Source organism: Rattus norvegicus, chromosome 1 (genome assembly GCF_036323735.1).
Source record: "Rattus norvegicus strain BN/NHsdMcwi chromosome 1, GRCr8, whole genome shotgun sequence".
NCBI lineage: Eukaryota > Metazoa > Chordata > Mammalia > Rodentia > Muridae > Rattus > Rattus norvegicus.
In genome coordinates, this window is record NC_086019.1 from 72,594,028 (window position 1) to 72,621,924 (window position 27,897).

Here is a 27,897-nt window from a genome sequence, read left to right on the forward strand (position 1 = left end):
CATGCACCATGGCTGTAGTGCCCCTAGAAAATAGAGTCCCTGACTTAACTCATCTCTGTGGTTTTAGAAACAGAGCCCTTCTCTCCTGACAGCCTAATTCAATATTTGTGGGGAAGAAATACTTAGATGCCTTTCTAAGGTATTATATTTCTTAATAATACTGCATTCTCAGATATGAATATTCAGTGGGTGGATTCAATGCTCTACTATTAGGGCGAATCATGGACATAGGTATGATTCTGATTAATAGTTAATTAAGTAAGTAAGTAAGTAATTATTACTGTGGTTTATGGAGGATAAGGGACAGAAATTCAGATTCAGACAGAAAACTTGATTTCTGTATTGGCATGAAGTTGATCCTTTAAAAATCAGTGCAACAGAACCTTTAGTTTCATCTGAAAGAAGGATAAACTTTGAAGAATGGGGCATGTACATAAAATTGGTGGCAGACATGCTACTGCTAAAAAAATATTATGTGACTCAAGAAGACCCAGAATGCAAAACTAGGATTGATAGTCTCCACTTCTACAGAACACAATGTCTGCTATTGGTCACCATGAGTTGATCAGGCCTGACCTGGCTTGCTTTTGCCATTTACCATTTCATTTACTATGACATCATAAGGTGTAACAGGCAACATGTTTGTATCATCATCAGTAGCTTTCCCATGAGTAGATTGTTGGTTCATATTTGTGATGAATTCACTAAGGCTTTTGGGTCTTGGGATTGAATGTCTGTAGCCTTCTGTGAAATCATAATTGCCTGTGGCTGGAGAAAATCCTTAAAAATATTTTTTAACCATAATGAATGCAGGAACTCAGATTCAAAGCCTGTGGGAACAAAATATTGGGCATTTCGAGAGTTGAGTGAAGAGTTATTTTAGAAAGAACTTGGGACTATTCAAGTGATAACTTCAGTCACCAATAAAATCGTAAACAAACATGCAGACATAACATGCATATTTGCTGGACCCTACAGGGTCTACCTTACCATCCTCACAAAGAGGTGGATATTTTGCTAATATGCAGTTCTCATGGATTTCTATTTCTTGGTTTCTGCAGATTCCAATTCTTTCAGGCTCCTACAGAAGCAGTGAGTGCCTAGTCAGGATGAATTACCGCTTAAATGGTAAAGGAAACGTGGTGATTGTTCGATTTTTCCCTCCTTTTGCTGCCTACCCTCTCAACAAAACAACTGATTGGAGGATGACTAAATTTACTAAAGAGTTTATGATCGAGTGAGTCCTTTATACATTTATTTATTCTGTTTCAATATTTGACATTCTTATGCCTGGAAAAGGACAGATTCAAACATCATTATTCTAACATTTTACCACTTTAAGACATTTTCTCTCTTCCATTTCTACATCCTTTTGCAATGCTTCTTTTTGGTGATTCACCTGGTACTTTCAAAGGCAAAGGAGTTTAAGCTTTTTACCCCATATCCCCTCATATTATCTGCCCTGCCTACAACTCCTCAAAATTTGAATGTTTTCAATGTTAGCTCTACAGGAAAATAAATACATACTAAAAGTTTAATAGACTATTTGAGGGGGTTCTGCAAATATAGCTGTACTCCTATGAGAACAGATAATGCGACTGAGGTTATTTTCAAGCAATTTCCTTGTGTGACACTGGAGTGACAAATGTTGTCTCTGTGTGCTGATAATGACTTGGAAGCAGGAATGTCAAACTTAGGAATTGAGACTTCCTCTCTGCTTTAGAAATAACTTTATCTAACTTTTAATATTTGTAGTCTCTGATAACATTGACTTATTTGCTCCATATATAGACAATGTGTATTTGTCCACTGTCAAGAATGAACTTTTATGCACATACTGATTTTCCTTGGGTCTCTGAAAAAATGTTTCTAGACATTCTCAAAGATATAAGATATAAGACAAAAGTCAGACAAAAAATGTTTGATTTTCTTAAATCCTGATAATGAGAAACAATCATGCATTTCAGTGTTTAAAGGAAGAAAGGTGTATTTTATCCCAGGCAGAATGTCAGTTGCTGTAGGTAACCACCCAATAAGTATCTGAAAACGAGAATTTCAGCTTGCTCTCAAGTCTCCATTCAACAATAGAATATGGAAATACATTCAGGAATTATGTTGGAGAGAATAGATGAAAATTCACTTAAAATAAACATAGAACTGAGGACAGATTATTATCACTGTGGGATTATTGTGTTTGCTAAAATGTGCATGAGCAGTTAAACCCTTAGTTCATCAGTGAATCATACAAATGTTCATGTGGGGAATGTCTTTTGGAAATTAAGGGTATTGCAATTGTTTAGTCAGAAATGAACATAAGAAACTCAGTGCAGGGAATTTACATATAATAATATAATAATCTGTGGTAGAGTCTACTAGCTCCAGGGTTCATTGATTAATTCAAATAAGATTACAAAGTGGTATGATCTACCAGACATTTGCACCATGCATACTAAGATGGAGACTATTCTGCTTTAGAGCTGATGGTATCCATGTTCTTCCTCTTCTCCATTGCTTTCCAGTCTGGACAGCTCAGGCACCACTGTCTATCACCCCGAGTCCTTCAGGATGTACTTCAGCAACCCCATGCTTGCAAAACCACACTTTTATTTACATATAGATCCATGAATTAATCTGCTCTACTCAGGTGGTAGACATGTTTTGTATATTTTGAACCTATAAAAGTTAATTCCTGTCTTCTTAATTTTGACAGCAAAAAAGTTAAATTCAATTAGAAAATTGACCTCTGTGGCTTGTTTAATACACCTAAGGAGAGAGTGCAGTAAAAGTGCAATATATTACCTTATGATGCTAGAAATAAAACCAAAATGAATTTATGATTATGAAAGCTATAAAATAACATGTCTGATTTAGGCAACATTTTTTAAATATACTTTTAATAGAGGGTGGGGCACATGCAGGCATATAAACTTCAAGGGTCACAATTGCGTTCATACATTTAATAAAATGTTTTAAATAGGTGTAAGAGACATTATATGTCATTTCCAAGAGAAATTGTTCTCTCTTTATTCATTTAAATTTCTTCATGTTCTAATTTTACCTGCAAAATTATACTGAATCATAATAACTACAGAAGATCAAAAGTAGTGCAACTAGATTATTTTTGATGATGTATTTTGGTGTGGTCTAATTTTATAAATGAATTTAACTTTCTTGGTGTCAAAATTAAGATGACAATAAATGAATATTTCATAGGTTCAAAATACATGTAATACGCCTACCATCTGATTAAAGCAGATTAATTCATGAGACTACACATACACACTATAGAACTTTCATGCATGGTAGCTGATTTCCTTACAAAGCAATAATAAAAGACATTTTCTTTTTCTTTTTTTCCTTTTTCTTTCTTTTTCTTTTTCTTTTTTTTTTTTTTTTTGGTTCTTTTTTTCGGAGCTGGGGACCAAACCCAGGGCCCTGCGCTTCCTAGGCAAGCGCTCTACCACTGAGCTAATTCCCCAACCCCAATAAAAGACATTTTCATTGTGTGTTAGAATGCTTTTCCCTCACACTAACTTAAAAAATAGTTGATTAAGCATGTACTTAGTATGTCCAAGTTTCATTATAGCAGTTATATATTCATTTGTATATTAATAATTAGAAAAGTTTTCTGTATTAGAAGAAAAAAGTGAAACTTTAAGTTATTTTCTACTTTTCTGTGGATAATTTTCAGTTTTCAGTAGTTTTCTAATTAAAGGACATAAATATCTATTTCTTGATTGCTTGAAACCCTTTTACAACTTGTCTACGTTAAATGGGTCTGATATTTCATACTGAAGGTACAAAATTACACAAACATTTAGTTGTAAAAGACATGTTTATTAGTTCTCAAACTCTAATGTTCAGATATGGCACATCTTTCCTGTTTTGTTCTAAAATCATTTCCAGCAGTTTCTTTAAGTTTTGCATTGATTGAGCTATACTTCATATTTATACACATTCATTTACCATCATGAACTCAGTAACTATTTTTGGGTAGAAGATGACAATTCATCCTATGTGAAACGAACAATGATTTTATAAACCATTGGTTGATAGAGGACAAAATGGTTCTGGTACAGAATGTTCACATGTTGAATATATTTTGAGAACAATATTTTATGTGGGTGGTTCACTAAATGCTGCCAGGTGCATAATGGACAAACAACATGAGACACTGAAACTTTATCTGGACGTTTATAAGGCAGGAAGTATATTACATATAGTGTTAGAATTGTCTGGCAATGTAATATAACTGCAGAATTTCTCTATTTAGCTTCTTCAGTCCTTTCTCTAACTACTCCATTTTTGTCCCTCTGTTCAGTCCAATGGTTAGCTGCAGGCATCCTCATCTATATTAGTAAGGCACTGGCCGAGCCTCTCAGGAGATATCCATGTCTGGCTCCTATCAGCAAGCACCTCTTGGCATCAGTCTGCCCCACTCTTTGTCCCTCCCATGAGTATTTTGTTCTCCCTTCAAAAAAACTGAAGCATCCACATTTTGGTCTTCCTTCTTTTTGAGCTTCATACAATCCGTGAATTTTTCTTAGGTATTCCAAAATTTAGGCTAATTTCCACTTACCAGCAAGTGCATACCATACCATGAATGTTCTTTTGTAACTGGGTTACCTCACTCAAGATGATATTTTCCACTTCCATCCATTTGCCTAAGAATTTCATGCAACCATTGTTTTTAATAACTGAGTAGTACTCACTTTGACTGCATTATCCTGATGGCTAAGGATGTGAAACATTTCTTTAAGTGTTTTACAATCATTTGAGTTCACTCTGATGAGAATTCTCTGTCTAGTTCTGTACCATGCCTTTATTTGAATTATTTGTCTTGTTGATATTTAGTTTTTTCTGTGTTATTATATATTTTGGATTTTAGCACTCTATCATATGAGGAGTTCAGTGTATCAAGAACCTCAACGTAAGACCAAACTAGTACAGATTATTACTGTTGCTCTTGTCTGCTCTATAGAACATAATGGTAAGACCCTATTGAAGAAGAAAATCCATACTTGAGTTGATGCATACAGAAAATTCAAACAGAACTAGATCCTAGAGCTTCATCCTTGATGGCTAGCTTTTTCAATGTGAGAAGATGCTCTGAACACTGTCAGAGGAAAAAAGTAAGCACCAACCCCATATAACTATCAGCCTTTTGAACTACAACAGTAAATATGGTAAGATTTGCCCCCTAGTACAAGAGTAAAAAGAACACTGTGCTGATTGGGCATAAATCTAGACAAATATGAAAAGATTGATTCTTCATTGAAGGTTTTACTCTGTAAGGTGGGCCTGTAGGCAAGACTCCACAGCATTTTCTCAATCACTGATTGATGTGTAAGGTCTTAGACTACTGTGTGTGGTGCCATCCTTGCACAAGTAGTTCTGTGCTATATTAGAAATCAGGTTAAGAAATTCACAAGCAGCGAGCTAGAAAATTTGCTTTATTGTTGTCTCTGTAAGGTAGATTCCTATTTCTAGGCTGCTACTTTGATTCCTGCTATGGTTTCCCATGTTTATGGACATGTAGGCAAAATAATTCTTTTCTTCCCCAAGTTTCACTTGGTCACTGTTTTACCAAAAAAAAAAAAAAAAGAAAGAAAGAAAGAAAGAAAAGAAAAGAAAAAAAACAGGAAGCAAACTAAGACAGTTTTCATGAGATTAATAGCTCATACTATAATTGGAGTAAATTCTGCTTGACATGACAATACCCACCTCTTGCACCAGTGTTGTGTCAAGAATTGACAATTACTCAAAATACAGGCCTTATTACAGAAACAATTACTATTATCCTTCTACATTGATACAATGTAAAACTGAATCCCAACAATATATCATTATACATATTGATTCCCCCAACACCTGTCATAGAGGCTCCTACTGCTACTGCTACTACTACTACTACTACTACTACTACTACTACTACTACTACTACTATTAGCAACACAGTATTAAGAAAATGGTCCCAAAAGCTATCAAAAGAACCACAGACATATCCTGATCCTTCTGTTAGGAGTACCTTAAGAAGATCAAACTATATACACAACTGAAACATATATGCAAGGGGACTAGTCTATCCTATGAAGGCTTCTTGGTCATGAGTGCAGGTTTTCTGAGTCCCTATGAGCTCAGCTTAGTTGATTCTATGGATTTTCTTGTGGTATCCTTCACCTCTCTGGTTTCTACAATCGTGCCACCCCCTCTTTTACAGGATTCTCAAGCTCCACCTAATGTTTGGTTTTAGATCTCAGCATCTGTTTCTATAAGTTGCTAAATGAATCTTTTCTGATACCAGAAAAGATTGGGATGTCACAGGAGGGCTCAGGTCAGTGGAAGATGGAAAGAGAATGTATGGAAAGAGACAACTGGAATGGAGGGGGGCATCTTGGGGACAAACTAGAAACTTAGTGCACTGAAAACTTCCAGGAATCTATAAGCATGACCCTTGCTAAGACTGTTATAATGAAAGATATGGAGCCTAAACTGGGTATCTCCTGTAACCCGGCAAGAATTCCAGTGGAAGGACTGGGACACCAGCCCAGAACAACAACAACAACAACAACAACAACAACAACAACACTCAAAAAACAAAACAAACAAACAAACAAAAACAACAACACCAAAAAACCTTAGACAATTTTCGTACATTTAAGATGTGTTGCGGGAAAAGTGGAACAGAAACTGTGGAAGTGGCCAAGCAGTAATTGGTCGACCATGAGATCCATGTTATGAGAAGTAGTAAACCCATGACACTGCCTAAAGTTTCAGGACCAATAAGCTGGATATCCAGAGACCTAAGATGAAATATGGGTAAATATTGCTATACTCATAGAAGCTACTATTTTAGAATAGGCAGTGATAGACACAATGATGCACAACAAATGCAAGTTCATAGAGTAAGAGGCAAGAGAATGTTCATCAAAGAAAGGAGCATATCTCATTATTATACTCACAAAATTCCAAAAGACCGTAAAACATGTAAGAGCTAGAGGTGATGGGTGAATATCTGGAAACATCTAGACATAATAAAGCAGTAGCACTTAGGTATTTACCACAATTTTGAAAGCATGGGCTACACCTGTTTCAGCCCAGACCAGACTGAATCTCAGTATGCAGAAGGGAGTTGAGCAATCTCACACAAAGCTGCAGAGTGAAGGACAAATTTTAGTTACTGGGAGTGGATAAGACAATTTTCTGTAAGAATGCATAATTTCATAATTTGACATTTCAATGAGAGAACATGTGTTCAAGAATACTTGATTCACACAGATTTGTCTGAAAGAGTTTGTATACAAGGACAAAACGTTGGATGGGCAGACAGCGGGATTTGTCTTGAAAGAGTTAATGAAGGTTCGTGTCAGAACAAGAGAGTTTGTCAAAATCCAAAGTATCAGAAAACAGGTAAAAACTCTCGTACTGTGATTCTGATAGACAATAAAGTATAGGATATGCTGTCTCTTGGTTAATATGTCTAAGGTTTTGCCTATCATGTTCATTTTCTAAAGGAACTCACTCTTTGCTCTATTGACACTTTGTATGTTTTTTTTTTAGTTTGTTTGCTTATTTGTTTGTTTTCAACTGATTTTTTTCCAGTCCTGAATTTGAGTATTTTCTGTCTTCTATTCTTCTTTGGTGTGCTTTCTTCTTCTTCTTCTTCTTCTTCTTCTTCTTCTTCTTCTTCTTCTTCTTCTTCTTCTTCTTCTTCTTCTTCTTCTTCTTCTTGCTAGAACTCTCAGGTGTACTTTTAAATTGCTTATATATGAATTTTCTATTTTATGTAGGCACTTTGTGCTATGAACTTTACTCTTAGTACTGCTTTCATTGTGTCCCATAAATTTTGGTATGTTGTACCTTGATTTCCTTTAATTCTAGAAATTCTATAATCTCTTTCTTTATTTCTTTTATGACCAGCGATCATGGAGTAGAAAGTTGTTCAATTTCATGAGTATGTAGGCTTTATGATGTTTCTGTTGTTGTTGAAGCCCAGCTTTAATCCATGGTTATCTGATAAGATATGAGTCATTATTTCAATTTTTTGTGTATGTTGATGCTTGCTTTGCGACTGACTATGTGGTCAATTTTTGAGAAGGATCCATTAGTTGCTGAGAAGAAGGTATATTTTTTGTTGATTTGGTGAAATATTATATATATATTTATATATATATATCTTTTAGGTTCATTTCATTCATAATATATGTTAATTTTGTATTTTAATATTTAGTTTTTGTATGAATGTCCTGACAATTGATGAGATTGAAGTCTTCCACTACTAAAGTATGTGATTCCATGTGCAATTTTTCTATAGCATTTTTTTTCTACAAATGTGTGTGCCCTGTGTTTGGGGCATAAAAGTTCAGAATTTAGGTATCATCTTGGTAGAAGTTTCCTTTGATGCATGTGAAATGGCCTTCCTTACTTCTTTGGTTAATTTTGGTTTCAAGCATATTTTATTAGATATTAGATTGTCTACTCCAGCTGTCTTCTTGGGTTTATTGGCTTAGACATTTTGGCCCTATATTCTGAGGTAATATCTATCTGTATTGTTGAAGTATGTTTCTTTTATACAGCAGGATGATGGATCCTATTTTGGCAAACATTCTGTTAACATGTGTCTTTTTACCTGAATATTGAGGCCAATGGTGTTGAGAGATATTATTGATCAATGACCTGAGTGGACTCAGCCATATTTCCAAGGATGGTCTCTCGTTGTTTGGGAGTAGACTATAATGTCTAAATAAGAGAAGAATAAGATGTAGGGATCCACTTTTCTCCTGAACTCCTAAACTGGAACTCAAAGTGTTCACCAGTGTTCACTGTGAGATACATGAGTACTGGGGTTCAAGATCAATTTCTCATGTTGAAATGGCAAGCACTTTCCTTAGTGAGCACCTTCTCAATCCTAGTGTTCATATGTTTAGATGAAAATCATGATAAATATTTAATATTTTATAATCTTAATTGTCTCATAGTAAGGAATTAATCTAATATCTAAAAATAGATACTATCTACGCGATACAATCTACTATCTTAAAAAAAGTTCTTCCAAATAAATATACACAAAAGATGCAAATGATGTTACTCATAGTTTAATAGGTCAAATTAACATATGAAGAAAATTAGAATCTTCTGATTCATCATGGAAGTGAAAAGAAAATGCAAAATGAGCAAAAAAAATCACTGTCTTGAATATGATTTTGGTGTAATTAGAAAGTGACAGGCAGAAAATTGAGGTTCATCCCTAGTTTCTCATCCTATGGTAAATTCAACTCAAAGCATCAAATACATGGATATAAAATGGGAAACATGTCCACACACCTATGTTTTAAGGTGCCCTGTTTTGTTTCTTCCAAATATCTCCACTTTCCCATAACTCTACTTCTCTTATATCAGAAAAATCGTAATATTTGGGTTTTTTTTTTTTTTTGGTTTTAGATTGTCACTGTTCATTGAGAAAAAGCATAGATTACTAAATACACAGGGTTCCTCTGGATCATCCAAGATTGTTTTGTTTTCTTATGGACTTAAGATGTTATTTATCTCCCTTTCCAATGTTCTTTCCAAAAATGAAGAAAATAATATTGCATTTTTATGAGTTACTAAAAATATGTCACACAAGAATGAACTTTGATACACAATTCAAGCTAACTTTTTACAAAGTACTATCCTAATTAAACTAACATGTATGGATATTGTATTATTTGCGTGAACTATAATGATAGTTCCCCATGTGTATAAATTTTGTTGTTAAAGCGTATATTACTTTTTCCCTATTGACTAGTATTTAATGAATGAGTAAATAGATAAAAAGGTTACATGTTTACAGTGAAAATGTGAAACCTGAATGTACATCTACAGATTGTTTGTTAAAAAGGAAAAAAAAAAGCAGGGGCATTGCACTGCACATGTGTAAACCTGTTGCTCTTTATAAAATGTGGGACAGAGGCAGGAGAATCCCAACTGTCCTGTGAGTTATAAAATGACATGGTATTAAACAAGGATGATGATGATTCTTTCTGTAAATGTTTTAAGCCTAGCATCCTTTTGCATAGATACACACACACACACACACACAGAGAGAGAGAGAGAGAGAGAGAGAGAGAGAGAGAGAGAGAGAGAGAGGGAGAGAGAGAGAGAGAGAGAGAGAGAGACAGAGACAGAGAAGAGAGAAGAGAGAGAATTATGTACATATATCCCACAAACACTCACATAAAATTAATCATAGAAATGGCATCTGATATCCAGTTGAATGACCTGGGTATTCATGAATTAACAATGTCTTAGTAGCTGGTGGCTTGATCAAGAAACATTTGTGGGTTTTTTTTTGTTCTTTTTGTTTGTGTGTGTGTGTGTGTGTGTGTGTGTGTGTGTGTGTGTGTCTGTGTGTGTGTGTGTGTGTGTGTGTGTGACTTGCAGATGAAGTTGAATTCCAGAAAATGAAAGACCTGTTTCTAATTGATGGACAGAATTAATCATGGGTACATAGAAAATGAATTGATCCATTTTGGAGATCAAGGTCTTGAGAGGTCCACATTCAGGGTTCTGCAACATCCTAAAGAATCAAAACTGTGTGCCATATTCGTCATATGAAAACTTAATATAGTAGAAGCTTCTCAAAAACTTATACATACTTTGAAAGAAATCTCAATGGATTCATCAAATAACACGTGAGACCAAGCCACAACTATTATTCTCACCAAAAAATGAAACTTACAGTTCTCGGAATGGGTTAGGTGAGTTGTTGGCCAGATGAGCCTCATGGAAATATACAAACAACTCAGACTACAGCCAAGGCTATTGGTTGTTCAATATAAAATTAAGGAAAGCACTACTGTTGAAAACGATAGCAATACAATGTACTGGACACGAAGAATTTGAGCTAGTGCCTTCCCAGAGCCTTTATTTCTATGGAGTAGCATTCTAGGTACTGGAAAGTACTTTGCACTCTATCAAAGGAGAAATGTACAATTCACCCCAGCTACAGACCCTTTGATCATTAACAGTTTCCTGGCTGCAACATACAAGTATGCAATAGTGCAATATTGGCACAAAGCTTATGGGACTAACCAAGAAATTTCTGACTAGATTTAAGGTTCACTCCTCCCTGAGATGGAATTCAACACTGCTCAGGTTTCTAAAAACCTAAAACTAAACAGTCCATGGACCTTGGGGAGAACCAAACAGTATTGTTTTGCTAAAGTATGTAGCAATAAAATGACTCCTTAGAACATTCTTTTAGGTAGATCAATGTCTCATTCAACTATCGTCATAACACTTTCAAGAAGCAGGATGAATTCATAAAACTTACTCAGGGCTCATGTAATGATGCAAAAGATGAGGTAAAAATTCTACTAGACAGAGAAGATGGAGAACACTCTGGAAAGAAGGGCTTCTAAATAACAAGACATATGAACTCACAGGGACTATGAAAGGATGCACAAGACCTGTATCATTTTAGGTCAGATGAGGTACCAGTGCTGAGAAGGGAAGTGGAGACAAGCCCCCTTCTTTAATTCAGAAGCTGTCTCCAAAATATGACTAGTTCCTTTCCAAACCCAGTGGGAAATACAAAAATTAGTTTCCACCAAAGAATTCTCATTGGGTATGCAAACTATTATTAAGACCAGGGCCCATGTTCAGGAGTAAGTAGAAAACAAAATTAATCAACAATAGAATTTTGAAGGGTAATTTTTTATTACAAGTTTTTTGCATATGTGTTATGTTTTTGTTGTTTTTAATGGTTTTTTGTATATGAAAAGAAGTATTTCTCTACATCTCTATGTATTTTTCATCCTTGTCCTTTTCTTTGATTATTTTTAATTTATTTATTTGCATATTTATTTTGTACGATTCTGGCTATTTGCTTATAGTTTACTTTATTATAATTTTAGATGCATTTTGTTTTCTCTCAACAGAAAGAAAGAATGGGTGTAGATTTTGGTGGAACGAGATGTAAGGAGGACCTGGGAAATGTTGGTGGAGGCAAACTGTAATTAGAATATATTGTATGAAAATAAACTATTTCTGAGTAAAAGAAGAAAGAATACTACTGTTTTAATACCACCAAATATTGGTAAAATATTTAAACATGGCGTTTAGGAAACAGATGCATTCAAAATGAAATAGCAATTACATTAAAATTGCACCTAAATTATGTGGTATGTGGTATGATGCTTAATATTCTTCTACTTTCTATCCAGGTTTAAGTTGAGGAACTACCAATGTATTTTGGCCATGAAGTTTGCCATTGAGGAGATCAACAGCAACCCCTTTCTTTTACCCAACACATCCCTGGGATTTGAGGTCCACAATATCCCACATGGTCAAAGGAATATTCTAGCCAATCTCTTTGGCTCACAGTCAGGGTCTGATCATGTCATTTCTAACTACAGAAATCCAAGAAAGAGCAATTCAGCTGCTGTACTTACAGGACCATCATGGGCAATATCTGAAAACATAGGGACACTGCTGGATCTTTACAAATTTCCACAGGTGAGAGGGTGATGAGATAGGACATTGAGTCAACTCTACTTGATGACATGCTAGGATGCTGTGAGGGAAATGAGGGAAAATTAATTATGTTCATGGATAGGGAAATGGTGTATATAGTTGATGGTACATCTATACTTTTATAGCTTATAATATGAATGGTAGAGTCAGCACAGCATACTATTGAACCAAGGAATATTTTCTGTACTTTTTTGGACAACTAATAGGAAGTCAAGTTTGATCTTCAAATATGGATTTTCATACAGTGTTCAAACTTTAACTGTAGAATTGAAATAAGCTGTGTGACAATTTTCTTTCTTCCTCTCTTCCTCTCTTCCTCTCTTCCTTCCTTCCTTCCTTTCTCTCTTTCTTTCTTCCTTTCTTCTTTCTTTCTTTCTTCCTTTCTTTCTTTCTTTCTTATTTTTTTTCCTACAGCTTACTTTTGGGCCTTTTGACAGTCTCTTGAGTGAACAAAGACAGTTTTCTTCTCTGTACCAGGTGGCCCCCAAGGATACATCTCTGACACGTGGCATTGTATCTTTGATGCTTCATTTCAAGTGGATCTGGGTGGGGCTATTAATCATAGATGATGACAAAGGTGCCCAGACACTGTCAGATTTGAGAAGTGAGATGGATAAAAATGGAGTCTGCATAGCATTTGTGGAAATGATCCTTGTCAGCAGGGGTTCATTTTTGACCAAATCCTGGAAAAATCAGGTGCAGATCCTGGAATCATCATCAAATGTGATTATCATTTATGGGGACTCTGATTCTCTATTAAGCTTGATAGTGAATATAAAACAGAAGTTACCTATGGGGAAAGTCTGGGTTCTGAACTCACACTGGGATAATTCCAGATTTGATGATTATTTCATGATAGATTCATTGCATGGGGCTCTTATTTTTTCACACCACAATGAAGAAATTGTTAATTTTACAGATTTTATCCAGGCAGCCAATCCTTCCAAATACCCAGAAGACATTTATCTTCATGTATTGTGGCACTCATTCTTCAATTGCTCATTTTTTAGGAAAGATTGTAAAATTTCACAAAACTGTTTGCCTAATGCCTCCTTGGGATTCTTGCCTGGGAACATATTTGAAATGGCCATGACTGAAGAGAGTCACAATGTATACAATGCTGTGTATGTTGTAGCCCACAGCCTTCATGAGATGATTATCAATCAATTTCAAACTCATGGAAAAGGAAAAGAAATGACATTCTTCCCCTGGCATGTGATGACACTTCAGTTGTATTGTGACATAAGCAACATTGCACTCTAAGGTTTTATAAATGCACTCTAAATTGGCAATATATACTTTAGACTATTTTGGAGAAAACCTGAAAGAGAGACTGTACAAAGAAAAATCCCTTTTAAGTCAATATATAGTTGCATTTCAAAGGGCCATGCAATATTTTCTTGGTAAAAATTTCAATATGAAAATTCCATTTACTCCAGAGATTTCAAATAACAGACAAGACAGAGGCTCGAGACCCCATATGTACAACAATGCCAAGCAACCAGAGCTTCCAGGGACTAAGCCACTACCCAAAGACTATACATGGACTGACCCTGGACTCTGACCTCATAGGTAGCAATGAATATCCTAGTAAGAGCACCAGTGGAAGGGGAAGCCCTGGGTCCTGCTAAGACTGAACCCCCAGTGAACTAGACTGGTGGGGGGAGGGCGGCAATGGGGGGAGGGTTGGGAGGGGAACACCCATAAGGAAGGGGAGGGGGGAGGGGGATGTTTGCCCGGATACCGGGAAAGGGAATAACACTCGAAATGTATATAAGAAATACTCAAGTTAATAAAAAAAATTATCACAATGTACCTGAACACTTCTAAAATGCTTATGTTTTTTAAATGATCACTTATAAGATCATTCATTTTATAGTATGAAACTCTAAGTGTTTGCAAAATTTAGTTGGGTATGATTATATTTTCAAAGAAGCTGAGAATTTTCTCCATGCACAGTCATGATTTAGAGGTACTTGGTTGTAAAGTTTTTAATGAAACTGACTGTAACCTTTAGAAGTCTAATGATGTTTTCATTATCCTTGGATATCATATTTTAGATGATATTGATCTTATATTAAAGGTGCTTTTCATATCAGATATTAAGAATCAAAAGGAGGTGTTTCAGTGGTTGGGGATTTAGCTCAGTGGTAGAGCACTTGCCTAGCGAGTGCAAGGCCCTGGGTTCAGTCCCCGGCTCCCCCCCCCAAAAACAAAGAAAAGAAAAAAGAAAAAAGAAAAAAAAGGAGGTGTTTCCTATTTCTGCTTCTGGTTAAATTCTCAGTAAGTTATGTAACATAAGCATATGCATCTCTTTTAGCTTCACCCTTTTCTAAAGAACAAACAATTTATCAATCCTGCTGGAGACAATGTGGTTCTGGATGAGAAAAGGAAATCACATGTACAGTATGACATTTTCAACTTCTGTAATTTTCCAAAAGGTCTTGGGCTAACTGTGAATGTAGGAACATTTTCTGCAAGTGTTCTAGAGGGCCAGACTTTGTTTGTAACTCAAAACATGATACAATGGGCCACAGGATTGACAGAGGTGGGTTGCAAGCTACTTCAGTATGTTGGCTCGTATGTAAAAATCAAAAATATATCTCTGAGTGTCAAGACTTCATTGCTCAAACAGGACCCATTCATAGAAAGATAATATAGACACTAAAAAGAGAGTTATCTTAACACCTAATTTGGACTAATGAACTACTTAATGGCACCAGCTCCTTTACTTAATTCTATACATACGGAATCTTTTCAGCATGATTTTCATCATCATCAGAGATCATCTGACAGAATATTTATTTGATTCCAGCTTGGAAATTTTCAGTTCATGGTCAGTTGGGCTTTTGCTTCTAGGCTCCTTTCAGGACAGAAAAGCAAGATTAGAATGTGTAGCTGTGTTAGTGGTTTGTTCTTCTGTTTCAAAAATGCTACCTAATGAAACAATATCGGAGGTTTTCTCTTGCTTCACATTTTGAGAGTATATTCTATCAATGGAGGAAGCTATATTCTTAGGGGTGGAGGCAATGACTCACATTACATCAACAATCAGGGTGCACAGACTGTTCAGTGCTGCTGCTACCATCCTTTTGGCCTTTCATTTACTCAGGAACCATGACCATTAAATCAGGGTCACCCACTACTAGAGATGATCTTTTGAACTCCAGTAATCTAATCTAAAATCAACTTTTCCCATAATTCTCTTAGATTGCTTTCTATAATGTTTCTAAAACCTATGAATTGATAAGAATAACTTTTTACCATAGGAAAAATGATTTGTGTTTGTATTAAAGAATAAAGAGGCAGTAGGCTTGTGATCATACCAAGATATGATGCCAATAACCTAAAATTTTACTTTCATGACTCAACTCAAGAGCTTTCAACAATTTACTAACAAATTCATGTTATTAGAGTCAAGCATTTTCCATATGAGCTTGTGAATGATTCATTAATATTAACTACAATTCAACTATCTGCATTTAGAGAAATTGACATAAACAAGTTAATGGTTTCAAAACCACTCTATTGGAGATTCCATTAAAAACCTGACAATTTGCTATTACACATTGTATTCCCAGATTCCACAGTCTGTATGCAGTGAGAGCTGTCATCCTGGATTCAGGAAAACCCACCACAAGGCTGCCTGTTGCTTTGACTGCATTCCTTGTTCAGAGAATGAGGTTTCCAATGAGACAGGTAAGTCTCAGTCATGAAGAAGACATTCAAACCTGTCGACATCTGCAATATCTAAGCAAAAGGAAAACATCTGTAAGTGAGCTGCAATCAGTTCAGTTAAAAATGAATTTTATTAAAAATGTCACCCTTCCAAATGTCACAGGTTACAGTACATTTTCTAACATAAATAATTCACGCTTGACATTGAAATTCATACCTGCTTTGTGTTCTTCAAACATTGTAGTTATGACTGACTTCAGAAAACCACTCTATCTACAACAAAGTAATATGCTACATTTCACCATGCATTTTGACTTAGCTTTTTTCTATTGATATGACAAAGCAACATGAGTTTATAGGACTTAAACTATTTCTGTTGTTGTTGAAGTCTAACTCTAATCATGGTGGTCTGATTGGATACAGGAGTGTATTTCAGTTTTCTTCAATCTGTTGAGACTTACATTGAGATCAAGTATGTGGTCAATTTTTGAGAATGTTCTATGAGGTGCTGAGAAAAGGTGTGTTTTTTTTTTTTTTTTTTTGAGTAAAATGTTCTGTAGATATCCATCTGGTCATTTGGATCCATAATGTCTTTTAATTTATTATTTCTCTGTTAATTTTTATTAATTGGTGAAGTAGGATATTTAATTCTCTCATTATTAATGTGTGTGTGAGGTTCAATATGTGATTTAGGTTTCAATAATGTTTATTTTACAGATGTGGGCGCTCATCACAAATATCATCTTGGTATATTTTTTTCTCTGATGAACATAAAATGTCTTTCTCCATCTCTTTGATTAAATTTAGTTTTAAGTCTATTTTGTTAGATGTTTGAATAGCTATACCTGCTTGCTTCTTGGGTCCATTTGCTTATAAAAACTTTTGCAAACATTTACTCTGAGGTAAAGTCTATATTTGATGTTCAGATGTATTTCTTGTGAACAATAGAAGGATGGATATTGTTTTAATATTCATTCTATTAACCTGTGCCATTTTATTAGGAAATTGAGTCATAAATCTTAATACATGTTGATGATTAATGATTGTTAATTCCTAATATTTTAGAGGTGGTAATAGTGGTGTGAGTGTGTGTGTGTGTGTGTGTGTGTGTGTGTGTTTTCCCTTCCTTCAGTTTTGCTGATGTGAAATTATTTATTGCTTGTGTTTTCACAAGTTAATCTTCTTGTATTGAAGTTTTTTTCTAGAACTTTCTATGGGGATGTATTAATAGATAGATATAGTTTAAATATGACTTTTTCATGAAATACCTTGTTTCTCCATCTATGGGGAATAAAAATTTTGCTGACTAGCATCTGTCATCTCCAAGAATCAGCAGAACATTTCTGTAGCCCCTTCTGGCTTTTAGAGTATTATTGAAATTATTTATTTCTTTTGTATTCTTGAGTAGAGTTACCTCATTAGGTTGGAGTTTTAATTCTACTACTTTTGTGTATGGCTTGGATGGTGAAATGATATTGTTGAAATTTGATTTTGACATGGAATATCTTGGTCTCTTCATATATAGTGATTGAAAGAGTTGTTAGCTGTGGTAGTATGGGCTAGCGTCTGTGGTATCTTATGGTCTGCAAGACATCTTTACAAGCTCTTCTAGCTTTTAGGATTTCCTTTGGGAAGTCAGGGGTAATGTTAATAGATTTGCCATTATACATTATTGAGTCTTTATCTCTTGAAGCTTTTAATAATCTTTCTTCTGTACATTTAGTGTTTTGATGATTATGTGGCTTGGGAACTTCCTTTTCTCATCAAATCACTGGATGTTCTGCAAACTTCTTTTATATTTATAACCTTCTTAAGGTTAGAAAGTCATTCCTCTACAATATATTTTCTTTATTTTTATTGGATATTTTTATTTAAATTTCAAATGGTATCCTTTTCCCAGTCTCCCGTCCATAAACCCCTATCCCATCCCCAACCCCCTTCTTCTAAGAGGTTGTTTCCTCCATCTGCCCACCATTTCCCATCCCCCAACCACTTCCCTGCCCCCTCCCCCGCACTGACATTCCCTTACTCTGGGGAGTCCAGCATTGGCAGGATCAAAGGCTTCTCCTCCCTCTGGTGCCTAACCAGGTCATCCTCTGCTACATATGCAGGTAGAGCCTAGGGTCTATGTGTACTCTTTGGGTGGTGGTTTAGTCCCTGGGAGCTCTGGTTGGTTGGTATTTTTGTTTTCATGAGATTGCAAACATCTGCAGCTTCTTCAATCCTTTCTCTAACTCATCCAATCGGGAACCCTTTTCTTGGTTCAATGGTTGGCTGTGAGTATCTGCCTCTGTATTTGTCATGCTCTGGCAAAGCCTCTCAGGAGACAGCTATTTCAGGCTCCTCTCAGCATGCACTTCTTGGCATCAGTTATATTGTCTGTGTTTGGTGGCTATATGTATATGGTCTGGATCCCCAGTTAGGACAGTGTCTGGATGACCTTAGTACTTAAAGAAATGTTTAACAACCTTAGTCATCAGCGAAATGCAAATAAAAATAACACTGAGATTCCACCTCACACCAGTCAGAATGACTAAGATAAAAAAAAACTCAGGTGAGAACAGATGTTGATTAGGATGTGGATAAAGAGGAATACTCCTCCATTGTTGGTGGGATAATAAGCAGGTTCAACCACTCTGGAAATCAGTCTGGAGTTTCCTCAGAAAATCAGATATAGTACTACCCAAGGACCCAGCTATACTACTCCTATGCATATACTCAAAAGATGATGCAAAATAAAACAAGCTATTTCAAAGCACTATGTTCAACACACCTTTATTTATAATAGCCCGAAGCTGGCAAGAACCCAGGTGTCCCTCAAGAGAGAAAAGGATACATAAAATGTAGTACATTTACAGAACGGAATACTACTCAGGTATGAAAAACAATGACTTCATGAAATTCATAGGAAAATGGATGGAAGTAGAAAATATCATCCCAAGTGAGGTAACCCAATCATAAGACAAACACACATGGTTTGCACTCACTGATAAGTGGATATTAGCCCCAAATCTCAGGTTATGCAATGATACAATCCTCTGTAGTTTTGTTAAATGTGTTTGCTGGGTTTTTCAGCTGGAAATCTTTTTTTTGTATATCTATTACTTTTAGGTTTGGTCTTTTGCAATGTCCAAGATTTACTAGATGTTTTGTGTTAGGAGTTTTTAGATGAATATCCTTTTTGAGCAATACATTTATTTTTTTCTATCAAATCTTCAACCCATGAGATTCTTTTATACCATCTTGTGCATTCTGTTGGTGATATTTGCACCTGTAACTCCTGTTCACTTACCTAATTTTCATTTCCAGAAATCCCTCTTTGTGGTTTCTCTATTGCTTTATTTCCACTTTCTGTCCTTGAACAATTTCCTTTGCCAATTTGTACGTATATGTGTTTGTTTGCTTCTTGGCATTCTTTCTTTTTTACCTTTAATCTTTTTTTTTCAGTCTACTCCTTATACCACTTACCATTCTGTTCTCCTACAGATCTTTATCCCATTCCTCCTCCCCTGTCTTCAACAAGATATACCAACACACACGAACACACACACACACACACACACACACACACACACACACACACACACACACACACATTGGGGTCTCAGGTATCTCAAGGGTTAGATGCTTCTTCTCTCACTGAGACCAGAGCCAGAAATCCTCTGTTCTATAGGGGTCTGGCATTTCAGACCAGTTGGTGTAGGCTTCCTGGTTGGTTGCTTAGTATCTAAGCAATCTTGGGGGTCCAGGTTAATTGAGACTGCTGGTCTTCAAGTAGGGTCACCCTCCTCTTCAACTTCTTCCAGTCTTTCCCTCATTCAAACACAAAGGTTGTTGACTTCAGATATTGGGTGGATATAAGTATCTGCATCTGTCTCAGTACACTACTTGTTTGACCTCTCATAAGGCAGGCCTTCTAGGCTCCTGTTTGTCAGTATACCATAATATCTATAATAGTGTCAGGCCTTGGAGCATCATCTTAAGATGAGTCCCACTATGTGCTGGACCTCCTCTCCCTCAGTCTCTTCTTAATTTTTGTCCCTGAAGTTCTATTAGACAGGAACATTTCTGTGTATGTGACTGCGGGATGGAAATCCAATTGCTCTGGTTGATGCCCTGTCTTTCTACTGGAGATGAAGTCTACAAGTTCGCTGTACCCACTACGGAATATTTCATCTAAGGTCACTCCCTTTGAGTCCTGAGAGTCTCTCACCTACTAGGTCTCTGGTATATTCTAGAGGGTCTCACCACCTCCTATCTCCCACCTCCCAAGATTGAATATTTTCATTCATGCTGCTGGCCTTCAGAATTTCAATCTTATGCCCAAAGTAACTGATTACATTCCCCAATTTCCCTTCCATTCTGTTCTCCAACCTTGTTATGCCTTCCTTTTACTCTCTACTTTTCTGTTCCTCCAAAGTCGAATTGAAGCAGCTTCACTTGGGCCCTTCAGCCTGTTAACCTTCTTCTTCTTCTTCTTCTTCTTTTTTTTCTTTTCTTTTCTTTTTTTTTTCCGGAGCTGGGGACTGAACCCAGGGCCTTGCGCTTCCTTGGCAAGCGCTCTACCACTGAGCTAAATCCCCAACCTCTAGCTTGTTAACCTTCTTGAGTTCTTTGGATTGTATTATTCTGTACTTTTTTGGGATAATATCCACTTATCAGTGAGTACATATGATACTTGTCCTTTGTGCTTGAGTTACCTCACTCAGGATGATATTTTCTAGTTTCATCTATTTGCCAGAAAAACTCATGATATTCTCATTCTTAATAGCTGAATCGTATTGCATGTGTAAATGAACCCCATTTTCTGTAGACATTCCTCCTTTGTGGGACATCTGGGTTGTTTCAGCTTCTGGCTATGATAAATAAGGCTTCTGTAAATATAGTGGAGCATGTGCATTTGTGAGATGGTGGAACATCATTTGGGCATATGCCCAAAAGTTGTACATCTGGGACTTCAGGTAAATAAATTTCCTATTTTCTAAGGAATCTCCAGATTGATCTCCAGGTTGTACTAGTTTGCAGTCAAACCAACAAAGGAGGACTGTTGCTCTTTCTACATATTCTCTCCAACATGTCACCTGAATTTTTTCTCTTAGCCATTCTGATTAGTGTTAAGTACAATCACAGGGTCATTTTGATTTGCATTTTCCTGATTACTAAAGATTTTCCTCATTTCTTCAAGTCAGCCTTTTGAGATTTCTCTTTTGTGGATTCTCTGTTTAATTCAATAACCCCCTTTTGATTGAGTTTTTGGTTTTTAGGAGGGCAGCTACTTGTTCTTTCTGTGTTTTAAATATTAGCATGGCATTGGATGTGGAGTTAGTATAAAAATTTTCCCAATTTGTAGCTTGATTTATTCTATTGACTATATCCTTTGCCTTACAGAAGCCTTTCAGTTTCTTGAGGTCTCACTGATAAATTCTTGACTTTAGAGCCTGAGCCATCTGAGTTCTCCGTAAGAAACACCTCTTGCCCCTGTCGGTAAATTGAAGACTTGCTCTTTCCCAATTTCTCTTCCACTAGATTCTGTATATCTGATTTTATGTTGAGGTCCTTGATTCACATAGACATGAGTTGTGTGCAAGGTGACAAACATGAATGTATTTTCATTTTTCTGCACACTAACTGCCAGTAAGTTCAGCATCATTTATTAAAGATGCTTTCTTTTCCCATTGTATATTTTTTGGTATCTTTGTCAAAGATCAAGTGTCCATAAGTGTGTGGTTTTAAATCTGGGTCATCAATTCCATTCCATTGATCAATGTGTCTGTTGCTGTACCAATACCATTCAGTATTTTTTTTTTAGATCACCATTTCTCTGTATATAGCTTGAATTCAGGGATGGTGATTCCCTCAGAAATTCTTTTATTGTAAAGAATTGTTTCTTCTATCCGGGGTCTTTGGTTTTCCATATGAAATTGAGAATTTGTCTTTCAATGTCAGTGAAGAATTGTGTTGTAATTTTGATGGGTATTTCACCATGGAATTTGTAGATTGCTTATTTGTAGGAGGGTCATTTTTATTATGTTAATCCTACTAATCCATGAACATGAAAGATCTCTCCAATTTCTGAGGTCCTCTGCAATTAATTTCTTGAGAGACTAGAAGTAAATGTCATATATACTTTTCACCTGTTTTGTTAGAATTACCCCGCGATATTTTATACTATTTGTGACTATTCTGAAGGATATGTTTTTCCTATTTTCTTTCTCAGCCAGTTTATTATATACAAAGGAAGGCTACTAATTTGTTTGAGGTAATTTTATATCTAGCCGCTTTGGTGAAGTTGTTTTTCAGCTGTAGAAGTACCCAGGTAAAATTTCTCGAGTTGCTTATGTATGTGATCATTTCATCTGCAAATACCTTGACTTCTTCATGGCAAATTTGTATCCCCTTGATCTCCTTTGGTTGTTTTAATTGCTCTAGCTATTACTATATTGAATAGATACGGGGAGAGTGGGCATCCTTGTCTTATTCCTCGTTTTAATATGATTAATTCAAGTATCTCTCTATTTAACTTAATATTGGCTGTTGGTTTGCTGTCTCTCTGCCCTCTGGTTAGTTTGCCTAAGAATTTATCTATCTTGTTGATTTCTCAAAGATTCAGCTCCTACTTTTGTTGATTCATTGCAAGGTTCTTTTTGGTTTCTACTTGGTTGCTTTCAGCTCTGAGTTTGAGTATTTCCTGCTGTCTACTCCTCTTGGGTGAATTTGCTTCTTTGTGTTCTAGAGTTTTTAGCTGTGCTGTCAAACTGCTAATATATGCTCTTTACAGTTTCTTTTTGGAGGCACTCAGAGCTATGAGCTTTCCTCTTAGCACTGCTTTCATTATATCCCATAAGTTTGGGTATGTTGTGCCTTCATTTTCTTTGAATTCTATAACTGTTTTATTTCTTTCTTTATTTCTTCCTTGACCAAGTTGTCCTTGAGTAGAACATTGTTCAGCTTCCATGTGTATGTGGGCTTTCTGTTGTTTTTATTGTTATTGAAGACCAGCCTTACTTCATGGTGATCTGATAGAATGCATGGGACTATTGCAGTATCCTTGTATCTATTAAGGACTATTTTGTGACTAATTATATGGTCAATTTTTGTGAAGTTACCATGAGGTGCTGAGAAGAAGGTATATTCTTTTGTTTTAGGATGAAATGTTATACAGATGTCTGTTAAATCCATTTGGTTCATATCTTCTGTTAGTTTCACTGTGTCTCTGTTTAGTTTCTGTTTCAATGACCTGTCCATTCGTGAGAGTGTGGTGTTGAAGTCTCCTGTATTATTGTGCAGTTCAATGTGTGTTTTGATCTTTAGTAAAGTTCCTTTTATAAATGTATGTATCCTTTAAGGTTGATTTTTGCTTTGATAAATATGAAGTGTCCTTCCCCATCTTAGTTGTTAACTTTTGGTTGAAAGTCTATTTTACTGGATAATAGGAAGATACCCACTTATTTTTTGTTTTTGTTTTTGGTTTGTGTGTGCTTGTTTGTGTGTGTGTGTGTGTGTGTGTTTCTGTGTGTTTCTGTGTGTTTCTGTGTGTGTGTGTGTGTGTGTGTGAATTATTTGCTTTGGTGACTTTTTTCCAGCCTTTGTCTCTGAGGTAATGACTATCTTTGTCATTGGAATGTGTTTCTTGTTTGCAGCGAAATGATGGACCCTGCTTGCAAGTCCAGTCTCACCTTATGTATCTTTACTGGGGAAATTGAGTATGTTAACATTGAGAGATATTAAAGACAGATGATTGCTAGTTCCTGTTATGCTTGTTGTTGCAGATAGCATTGTGTGTGTGATTCTATCCTTTAGGTTCTGTTGTGAGATGATCAATATCTTGTTTTTTCTTTTGTATAGATAACTTCCTTGTGTTGGAATTTTCTCTCTAGAACCCTCTGTAGGGCTGAAGTGATAGATAAATATGTTTAAACATTTTGTCCTAGAATATTTTGGTGTCTCAACCTATGATGATTGAGAATTTTGCCAGGTATAGTATCTTGGGCTGGCATTTGTTTTCTTTTAGGGTCTGTATGGCCTCTGTCCAGGCTCTTCTGGATTTTAGGGTGTCTGTTGAGATGTCCTGTGTAATTCTGGTGTGCCTTTCATTATATGTTGCTTGGCTTTTCTCCCTCACAGCATCTAATATTCTTTTGCTGTTCTGTGCATTCAGTGTTTTGATTATTGTGTGACTAGAGGATTTTCTTATCTAGTCCAATCTACTTGTTTTTCTGTAGGCTTCTTGTACATTTATGGCCATCACTTTCTTTCAGTTGGGGAAACTTTCCTCTATGATTTTGGTGAAGATGTTTTCAGGTCCTTTGAGCTGGAAATCTTTACTCTCTTCCTGTTATTCCTAGATTTTTTTTTCCCATTTTGACCTGGATTTACTGGATATTTTAGGTTAAGAGCTTTTTATGTTTTTAATTTTCCTTGACTGCTGGGTCAGTATCTTCTAAGGTATCTCATATGCCTGAGATAATCTTTTTGTATCTCTTATATTCTGTCATTAATGCTTGCATCTGTAGATCTTAACATCTTTCCTTGGTTTTCCATTTCCAGGGCTGCTTCCATTTCTGCCTTCTTTATTGTTTCCACTTATATCTTTAGGCCTTGGGCTGCTTTGTTCAATGTTTTAAGCCAATCGATTGTGTTTTCCTATATTTTTTAAGAGGTTTATTTGTTTCCTCTTTAAGAACTTCTACTAGTTTACTGTGTTTTCCTGTTTTTCTTTTAGTGTAAATTATTTATATCCTCCTTAAAGGACTCTACCATCCTCAGGAGATAGGATTTTAAGGTACCATTATTGTTTTCAGGTGTGTTGTGTTATCCAGGGCTTGCTGTCATGATTGAAGAGGGTTCCGATGGTGGCAAAGTATATTGTCTTTTGTTGCATATGATCTTGTGCTTGCCTCTTGCCATCTGATTATTTCTGGTGTTAAGTGGCCTGCGTGTTACTGTCTGAAGACTGCCTTCTGTGTCCCTGGGTTACTGCAGGTATCCTCTGAAGTCTTCAGACTGTGGGTTCTATAGCCAGGCATGTACTCAGGTTATCTCTTGCCTTGGCTGCAGCAGACCTTCAGACTATGCTGTCTTCTGAGGAGTAAACGAGCTGATCATCTGCCTGGCAGAGGTTGCAGGCTGGAATGGGAGTGTATTTCTCAGTTTTCATTTCAGGATTTTTTTTTATTTCCTCCATATATATCTGTCTTTACTCTATTTCTTTTGGGGATTTTTTTTATCTCATTTCTGCTTTAAGGACAGAATCATCTTCATAAACTTTTTTCTTGTGCTTCAGCTGTGTTGAAATATTCCAGTATTACTGTCTTGAAGTAGCTGGACTCTGGTAGTGGCATGTTGCCCAAACTATTGTTGATTGTTTTTAAGTGTCTGTGTTTGGGACCATTATAAGTCTCAATGCTCTTTTCTGCACTTGATTTTTGCTCCTTGGTTTCTGTTTCTTCTTTGCTCTGCTGGTCTTTGTGGCCTGAATATTCTTGGGACCTGCCTGACCTCTGATTCAGAAGGAATTCTCTGAACGGTTTAAGAGCAGCACTTCTCATAGCCAGCTTGGTGCAGCAAGCTCTGTTTTTCTGAGTAGTGTAGCCTCCACCTGTTCTCCTGACTTCTTTTGGAGGTATTGGACTTTTTCCTTATACTTTGGTTTACAACTTTATATTTTTTCTAGTGTGTTTGTACATGAGCATAAGAGTGAGGTTTTTAACCTAGTGAACATGATTGTTGGGGGGAGAGTGGTAATGGGGGGGAGGATGGGAGGGTACACCCATAGAGAAGGGAAGGGGAGGGGTTGGGGGGATGTTGGCCTGGAAACGGGGTAGGGAAATAACAATCAAAATGTAAATAAGAAATACTCAAGCTAATAAAGATAAAAAAATTAAAAAAAAAAGAGTGAGGTTTTTCATTGTTGCTTTGTTTAGTTTGATGGGCCTTTCTTTATTTCTCTGTTAAAGAAAATCAAGATCATAATGTTCTATATATGGAATATAACTGGTAATGTGATGATGTATAAAGAATCAGATATATTAAAATTAATGGGTTTATAGAATTGCAGATATATTAACATAATGAATATAAGGCAAAAATCTATAAGTGAGCATTACAATCTAAGATAAATTGACAATCTATCAGGGACACAGTGTTCCAACATTGTTCAATAAGCATAGGAATATATGAGAAGTTCTGTATCTAGTGTTACATACCTAGTATTGTACAGAGTTATGAGAACTGTGTCACAGGTGAAACCTTTTAAGGCTCCAAGAATTTCAGACTACTAATTCACTAAAATTCTTTCAGAGAATGTGGAAACTTAGGGAACAGTATGGATTTGATTTGATTTGTTTGACTTGATTTTTATGAATGTAGGTACATTTGGGACATGTATAGGAGAACTTCATTATAAGATTTAGATTCCAAATGATGCACTCTTACTGGATTCAAGTCCAATATCCTCTTATGAATGTAGCTGTAGTAATAAAGAGGCATGTCAGAGCAAAGTTAGGTAGTGTTCTGATTTTTTTGAAAACAGATAGAACTGTGTCACTAAATGCAAGAGGACCATGTGTGTAAAGGCAAAGGAAGAAGCATTTGGGCTGTTTGATTCATGTCAGAATGAAGTAAAAGAAAATTGAGTTGAGACATATTATCTGGAAAGTGTTTTTATATTTGCATCATAAACAAAGCAAAATTGTTATGATTGCAGTGCAGTGTGCTGGAAATGCTTTAGAATAAAAGGGAAAACCAGAGTATGCACTCACTATAACCTCCATTTCTATAGATATGGATCAGTGTGTGAAGTGTCCAGAAACTCACTATGCAAACACAGAGAAGATCCACTGCCTAGAGAAGTCTGTTACATTTTTGGCATATGATGAACCCTTGGGGAAGGCATTCAGCTTCATGTCCCTGAGCTTTTCCTCACTCACAGCTGTTGTTCTTGTGGTGTTTCTGAAGAACAGAGACACCCCAATTGTCAAGGCCAATAACCTAGCTCTCAGTTACACCCTGCTGATCATTCTGTTCCTCTGTTTTCTCTGTCCCTTGCTCTTCATTGGCCGTCCTAGCACAGCATCCTTTATCCTGCAGCAAAACATTTTTGGACTTCTCTTCACTGGGGTTCTTTCTACTGTGTTGGCCAAAACTATCACTGTAGTGATAGCCTTCAAGATCACTGCTTCAGGAAAAATGAGGAGATGGCTACTGATATCAAGAGCCCCTAATTACATTATTCCCATCTGCACCCTGATCCAAGTTGCTCTTTCTGGAATTTGGCTGACAACCTCTCCTCCATTTATTGATAAAGATGCTCACTCAGAGCATGGACACATCATCCTCATTTGCAACAAAGGCTCATCTATTGCATTCCACTGCATCCTGGGATACCTGGGAACACTAGCGCTAGGGAGCTACTTTATGGCTTTTTTGTCTAGAAATCTGCCTGATACGTTCAATGAAGCCAAGTTTCTGGCTTTCAGCATGCTGGTGTTTTGCAGTGTCTGGGTCACATTTCTCCCTGTCTACCACAGCACAAAAGGAAAGATCATGGTGGCTATGGAAGTTTTCTCTATATTGGCTTCCAGTATATCACTCTTAGGTATCATCTTTGCTCCCAAGTGCTACATCATATTATTAAGGCCAGAAAAGAACTCACTTCATTATGGAAGGGACAAAACCTATAGTAGGAGACAAAAACCTTCGTAA

General features: G+C 36.2%; 1 protein-coding gene across 1 annotated transcript; it reads left to right on the plus strand.

Moving 5' to 3' along the window:
• The first annotated feature begins 1,022 nt into the window (after positions 1 to 1,022).
• Positions 1,023 to 27,897, plus strand: LOC134484883 (vomeronasal type-2 receptor 116-like). Its single transcript, XM_063280764.1, has 6 exons — positions 1,023 to 1,237; positions 12,207 to 12,498; positions 12,931 to 13,731; positions 14,837 to 15,064; positions 16,098 to 16,215; positions 26,975 to 27,897. Exons 1-6 carry the CDS (start codon positions 1,023 to 1,025, stop codon positions 27,895 to 27,897), a joined length of 2,577 nt encoding a protein of 858 aa, XP_063136834.1.